Source organism: Helianthus annuus, chromosome 6 (genome assembly GCF_002127325.2).
Source record: "Helianthus annuus cultivar XRQ/B chromosome 6, HanXRQr2.0-SUNRISE, whole genome shotgun sequence".
NCBI classification, from domain to species: Eukaryota; Viridiplantae; Streptophyta; class Magnoliopsida; order Asterales; family Asteraceae; genus Helianthus; species Helianthus annuus.
This window is the reverse complement of record NC_035438.2, coordinates 92484861-92492460: the sequence shown is the minus strand read 5'-3', so window position 1 is coordinate 92492460 and position 7600 is coordinate 92484861. Positions and strand designations below refer to the sequence as shown.

Here is a 7600-nt window from a genome sequence, read left to right as displayed (position 1 = left end):
AGGATGATGTCAATAGCATCTTCATTAGATTACATTCAGTTGAATGCACATAAGCCTTTAAACATGAAATGCACACTGGTTGTTTTCTCATTGTATGCACAACTGAATTTGCTTATAAGTTGAACAGGCATGATAGACTGTGTTTTGCACAACCGGATTTACCAAACTCTGGAACATGACTGATAGACTATGACTGTCAGTCACTTGAACAAGGAGCATACATCTTGGTAGGGATAACATGAACTGTTTGACTAGATAAAAAGGTCACAAGTGAAAGTCAAACCCAACCCAACTCCAAATAGTCAAACCCAGTTCAACTTATAAGTTGTATTCCAATTCTAGTTACATGTGTTGATCTCTTGTTGTTGTTGTTGTGTTAATACCTTGATACTTGTTTAATTTTCTGGTTACATGTGGTTTGTTACTAGATTAGGAAAAACATTTGAAAATGGAAGGAAATCAAGAAATAAACCTACAGGGACTCAAAATGTAAGTAAAGTTATGGGGGTATTTTAGTCTTTTCACAGAAATACTAACAGTCTGTTAGTACCAGGGTTTTAATTGTGAGCAATTGAATTCGTCACGGACTGGAGTGTTGATTTTTTATATTTTTTTTTTTTTTTTTGAAATATGGACTGAACCTCAGAGCGGGTGTAAACCTCAAGGACTAAAATTGTACTTTACTCTTTAAACTATTTTTATCTACGTCTTGATAAAAAAAAAAATTTGACTTCAGATTGTGAGTAGTAACGTATAAGTAATTGAAGTATAAACGTACATGTTATTAAAGCTACCTAAGATTTTTATTAAAGAGACCATTTGTTTTTCATTTCTAATCCCGAATATATCGTTGCGACATATTTATATCGTCCACATTTTAATTAAACTTTTGTTCAAAATCGAACAAGTCAAATATAATTGATTTTGTTCTTTATTGTGACAAACCAAAACATCGTCGTCTTAAGTAGTGGTACCAACATTCATTTTTTTGGTGTTTGTTATAGATTTTGTTTCGATGCCAACAGAACAATATTGAAAACGGAATTGCATTCAAAATAGATATTTATGTACGATATAGAGCATGCACGTAACGCACCAGTGCATTCACGAACTCCAACCAATTCCAACCAAACATCGATATCGGTATTCGTTGACATTGTTTTCGAATGATGTAAAACACGTGTTGTTATCCTTTTATAAATGTCACAACATTATTTTTTTTTTTTTTTCTATTCTCTTTCAGTTGCCATAACAAGTGCTACTGCTGTAACGAACGGAATTGATAACTGCTGAATTCCTCCGCATAGTACAGGGTTTTCACTGGTTTAGGTTTAAACACCATAGTACAATATTATGTTTAAACATGTGGGCGACAAAGAGATGGTCAAGTGAATGGTGGTAGCCGGCGACAATGGTGGGTCGCCCAAGATGGTTTTGTAAGCGTATATATAAAAAAAAATTCTAAAATACTATGGAACACAATGAAAACAAGTACCAAGAAAACGGTAATTCTTTGCTAACTTTTGTTACTCTCATTTGTGCTGTGTTTTGCCATATCGGGTTTACAAAGGGTGGTAAGGCGAGTAGCCTAAGATGCTACTAACATTCGTCACAATATCATTGCATCTCATAAGGAGGCTCAGCATTTGTTCTTTAATATCTATGTTTGGCGTTGTAAATCGGTCACTCGGCGGTCTGTTTAGTACTTGTAATGGTGTCCTCTGCATAGAACACGGTGGTAATGATGGTGGTGATAATAGTGTTGTGCCATAGCGCATAGGTGGTGGTGGTGGTGGTGTGGATGAACCAGTTGGACTAGTAACAACAACAGGATGAACAGCCTTTTCATTCTTGTTACTACTAACATTCTTTGTTAAAGGAGAAGAACCATAGGCTGCTCTAAGCAGAGCAACCTCTATTTGACTCTCTTCCCCACCTAACATAAACTTTACTCGCCCCTTACCACCATTAGCCGCCGCCTCTTCACCACCAGATTTCTTCAAAATTGACTTCGGTTGTACGCCTGATGAGACTACAACTGGTGGTTCAGGCCTCGCAGAACTCACGGTCGGAACCTCTTTGAGGGTGCACTTTACACCCGTGTTTCCAAACAGACTGGTACTTTCAACCACAAACCTATATGCCGCATGTGCATGGGCCTTGTGCCTGAAAACCACCTGACACGAGAAAGTGTTCCAGAATATGTGGGTGCCCGAATGATCCATTGGTCCAAAACGCGCGAACCTTGACTTCAGTTCATTATAGGACGGTAGAGATCCTCCTTGCGGGAACTTTATCGTAAGCATAGCTGGTCCGGGTGCCAGCTGCTGCTCTGTTTTCTTGATGAGCTCAGGTACTGGTTTCTTCAGCGTCGTAGAAACCGGCTGATTTACAACTCGTGAAAGAGGTCCGTCAATCATCTTTGTGACCTTCTTTTCCTTGGTCAAACTTTTAATGTCACCAACTTTCTTCTTTTTAGCAGCAGCCATTTCTTGCTGGTGGTTAGGCGCACCTCGCTTGAGCCCACTTGGTGGTTTTACAGATGGCACTTGTACACTATCCTCGGAGGATTTACTAGCGTTTGGCTCACCACCAGCCACTGGCAGTGAGAAGTTTTGGCCTTTCTGAAACACAAGTGATCTGAACCTTAAAAAGGCTTTCCTTACTTTAATACGTGATCCAGTGTTTACCGTATTAAAAGGATCAACAGCAAGTGCATGCAGATCATCCAGTACCCGTAAAAGATCGGTCTCGTAGTTCCCATCACTTCTCTGAGGAGCTTCAGGTTTGAAAAGACAGTCGTCTTTCTTGGCATAGTTCGTAGGTCTTGCAGTGTTCATAACCTTGCCTAAACTGTCAGCAAACACCTCCCTACCACCCTTACCTGCCGCTTCTTCACCGCCAGATGTGGCTGGAACCAAAGACAGTGCTGGCTGGTGGTGGTTTTTTGGGACTTTAACCAGTAGCTCAGGCTCGGCGGCATCCACATCCCCAACACACTTGAGGCTGCACTTCACATCTGTGTTTCCAAACAGGCTAGTACTTTCAACCACAAACCCATACGCCGCCTTTGCATGGGCCTTGTGCCTGAAAGCCACCTGACATGAGAGACTGTTCCTAAGTATTTGAGTGGCCGAATGATCCATTGGTCCATACCGTGCGAACCTTGCCTTCAGTTCATTATAAGACGGCAGAGATCCTCCTTCCGGGAACTTTAAAACGAGCATAGTTGGCTCGGGTCCTGGTTTCTTCAATGTCATAGCAACAGGCTGCTTGACATCTCGTGTAGTTAACTTCTTTTCGTCAGTTAACTTTCTAATATCACCAGCTTTCTTCTTTTTAGAATCATTCACGTCTTCCTGGCAGTCAGACGGACCTCGCTTGAGCCCACTTGACGGTTCTACATTATCCTCAGAGGATTTAGTAGCATTTGGCTCACCATCAGCCAGTGGTAGTGAGAAGTTTTTGCCTTTTTGAAACACAAGCGACCTGAACCGTAGAAAAGCTTTCTTTACCTTATTACGTAATCCTCTGTTGACGGTATTACAAGGATCAACAGCGAGTGAATGCAGATCACCCAATACACGTGAAAGATCCATCTCATAATTAACAACACTTCTTTGCGTACCTTCAGAAATCCCCTCTTTCTTCTGTTTCTTTATATTCTCAAGTGTGGGTTCTCCAACGGGACGTTTGGGAATCTTCACCTCTTCCGGTCCAGGCCCAGGCCCACTAATCACTTCTTCTTTTTCCTTTATTATCTCTTTAGAGTCATCTCTCGGTTTGAAAAGATACTCGTCTTTCTTATGTTTGCCCAAACTGTCAGCAAGCACCGCCATACCATTCAATGGAGCTGTAAATATAACAACAGAATCATTGAATAAATTTGACCAACTTTACACCACATGATATTCATGCTAAAAGCTTAACAATCCTCAAACAAGTTTACAACAATCTAATATTTCAAGTTCTAACTGCTCCTCCGTATGTTGTTTGCAAGTATGCAATCAAATACACTTTAGCAAAAAATGAAAGTTACGTACAAACTTGGTTTAAAAAGTAGCGCCTCATGAGCGCCTGAGGCGTGAGGTACTTGAGGCAATTAGGATAACACCTCAGGGCCTTGAGGCAGCGCTTCACCACATCGGTCAAAATTGGTCAAGATTGGGATTCGTATAAGGGTAATACGTAGAAACAACCAAAGGGATGAAGAGATTATGAATGTTTTACATGATAAAAAAGGTTACGATGTAAAAAACTGAGACATATTTAGCTTTTGATTGTACATAAGGTTTATTTGGTTGTACATAGAGCAACGCCTCACGTACGTGAGGCTCTTGCCTTATGCGTCACGCCTCAGCTTTTGAGGCCTAAACGCCTCGGACTGCCTCACGCTTTTTAAACCCAAGGGTACAAACATGCAAGGGTTTAAACACAAGATACTATAAAGCACGGGCTAGCCAAAGTGCTTGTAGCTGACATCAACAAAGTCTTCCATTACTGCAAAACTTCAAACATGCTAAAAAGGACAAATCCATAGAGAGGTGCATGAAAAAGAATTTAGAAATGAATAAGGTAGCAAAGTGTGATCGTGACCCTCATAATAGTTGTTAATAGCGAATAGCGACAAGGGACCTATATGCTACATAGCGAATAGAATTTTGAAAATTTTTATGTGTATATTATATCAAAATACCTTGGTATATATGCTATTTTACATGTGTATTTAACAAAAACCTATAAATCCAGCTATTTTATAGCTATATCTAATTGCTATTTACATCCAAAAAACAAAGAAAGAAAAACCCTAACTGTCGCTATTCGCGCTATTGGTCGCTTTTACCCAGATAGCGACACTTTGTCGCCTCGCTACATAGAGCGCTATAGCCGCTATTGACAACTATGTCCTCATTTGAAATCACATGGGTATATTTAGTATATAAGGTTATATATTAGTATATTACTACTGGATTGACAACCTAAATGGCTAAGATCCTAAATTGTTTGACAATTTAATCCATCTCCACAAAGATACCAGCAGTCATTATTCCTGCTTGTGGGGAATTAATTCTCTATTAAAAGCGAGATTTTATGAGTTGACTTAAAGTGTTACCATCTTTCTTTTGTGATACATTTTCTGGGGAAAGCTTAAAGACTGTGTAAAAGTGAATCCAGTTAAGGGCAACTCTTGCTTTAGAAAAACAAGCTCAGTTAGTGGCCAATGATTTAACATGTAGATACAAATACGTCATAATAATGGTTTAATTAACAATTAACAAGAACAAACAAATTGCAATATCAATCATAATAACAAAACATTAGACTTGATAATAGCCATAACGTTGATCCATGAATGACGTGTTCATATAGATATTTGAAAGTCTGTACGCTTGTAAATAGATTGAATGCAAAGGCAAATAACCTGAAGATTTTATCTCTGGTTCACAAAGAAGCATGAGTAGAAAGCATAATATGTATTTGAATAATCTGTTAGAATGCAAACAAACTACAAAGCGACATTGAATAAGCCTAATAACTTAATAGTTAATACAACTAAATAGCTAAAACCTAAATATATAAACAAAGAGAGACTCAATTAAATAGAAATGTTTACTGAATAATGATACAATAATGCTTCCTAATTTGAAAACTGTTTATTTCTTTAATCGCATGTCGTAATCTGCATCCGTCGGGGAAACTTTATGACCGGATAGATTACTAATTAGGGCTTCTCTATTATCTATATTTGCATCTAGCCGTCTGAGTTCTGTTTGTGAAAGATTTAGAAAAAAATAATAGCTAAAAAGGTCATCATTAGGCAAATTATACAAATTTACAATAATTCACATTCTAACATATAAGGAATCATAGGTTATAGATAGAGCTATTTTATGTAATTTCTTTTTTCCAAATTCATGACATTAGAAAGATTCTAATTTTGCTCCTCAAATGTATCCCAAGTGTAAAATTCTATTAGCAATTTTGCGTGTTTAATAATGCATGAATTCCCATCTTTAACTATATGCATTAAAGAGTTCTCCCGTGTGAGATAAACTCATAAACCATCTTTCACATGCAATGTTACAAAAATGACGTAACAAGAAATATAACAACAAATAAGAATTAAACAATTTACTTGCATCAGTTATTGCTTTTAAGATCCAAAAGGAACTAAGAGTGTTAAAAGGCAGTCGGGTGCAAAAAAATTAGGAAGGATTATGTAAAGGAGAAAGAGAAACACAGGTAAACAGCATATATAGTATATGTATGTAAACCTTTAGATGATGTTTCTTGACGGGCTGGTTCTTGAATAGATGCCTGATCATAATGCTCATCAAAGTCCTTAAATACTGCCTTTCTGTAAGCCACGACAGTAGCCTTGTTCTTCACAAAATTAATATCATCAACATGCTCACTATCGGTAGGTTCCAAAGCCAACTGCCTTAAAAAATCATAAGCCAACTTAGGCTGAAAACCGTCCCTAGCTTTCCTAATCGCATCAACAGAGTACACAGCACCAGAATCATACCCCGCCACATCAACAACAACAAAACCCTGCACATCAATCGCCCTAAAACTCTGCTTATTCCGACACATACACGACATACCAAGACCAATCCTCCTGTTCACCTCCACCACTGCCTCTTCCACAGCCCTAACAAACGCTCTAGAACTCGTCTGCCGACACATTTCCGCATAATTACAATCAAACGATACAAGCTCCGAACAATCAAACCACCCAAAACTACTAGAACCAAAAAATGCAACCAACAACATACCCTCCCCCTCCCTCTTCGATCGACGAACCAGCGGCGTCGCAAAATCCTCACTGTACACACGACCGGGCCACCACAGTTGAGATTTCATTTTCGCCCAAACCATATCTCCAACCTCAAATCCATGCCCAGAAATCGACTGTTCAACCACCATCGCCACACTAACATTTACCGGATCCTTGAAATAGTAGCGTTTTTTATCAAAATCAAACGCACTTTATTTGTTCAAATCATTCAAAATTCAACCTACATTTCCATAACCCTAGGATTCAAGTAACAATACCGGTACACAGACTCTACACACTATCTGATTTTCGTACGAAATTTATATGTGTAGAGAAAACAAGTAGTAGGAAATGAAAAAGATAATCAGTAACGGATAACAAGTTGAAATCATGCCTGTGAAGAATCGATAATGGATGAATGATGTGCAACAAATTGCAGGTGGTGCAGGGCTATCGAAACCCTAGGAGAGAGATTCTGACGAGGGGATTCAGATAGGAATCAAATCCCAGGGGTTTTATAACAAAATTTTGGTTTTTCAATGGAATGTTTTAAGAAAAAATTACTAAGTTTTGTACTTTATATTTATACCACCAGTAACCTTTTTAACGAATGTTAACAAGCGGTGTCTTTTACTAGGTATTTTGTTGCAAGTTTAGTCATTTACACCCAACCCAGTTAAAAAACTCTATTAATTGTTAACAGATCGTTTCCTTTACTAGGTATTTTGTTACAAGTTTAGTTTTTTACCTAGGTATTTTGTTGCAACTTTAGTCCTTTACACTGCACGTTGCGGCGGAGTCGACAATACAGTGTCAGAA

At 38.4% G+C, this 7600-nt stretch overlaps 1 protein-coding gene across 1 annotated transcript; it reads right to left on the bottom strand.

Annotated features, from left to right (window-relative positions):
• Nucleotides 1-1482: 1482 nt before the first annotated feature.
• LOC110908415 lies at nucleotides 1483-7306 on the bottom strand. Its single transcript, XM_022153354.2, has 2 exons — nucleotides 6276-7306; nucleotides 1483-3853 (listed from the first exon to the last, which is right to left on the bottom strand). Exons 1-2 carry the CDS (start codon nucleotides 6928-6930, stop codon nucleotides 1563-1565), a joined length of 2946 nt encoding a protein of 981 aa, XP_022009046.1. The 5' UTR covers nucleotides 6931-7306; the 3' UTR covers nucleotides 1483-1562.
• Nucleotides 7307-7600: the final 294 nt, after the last annotated feature.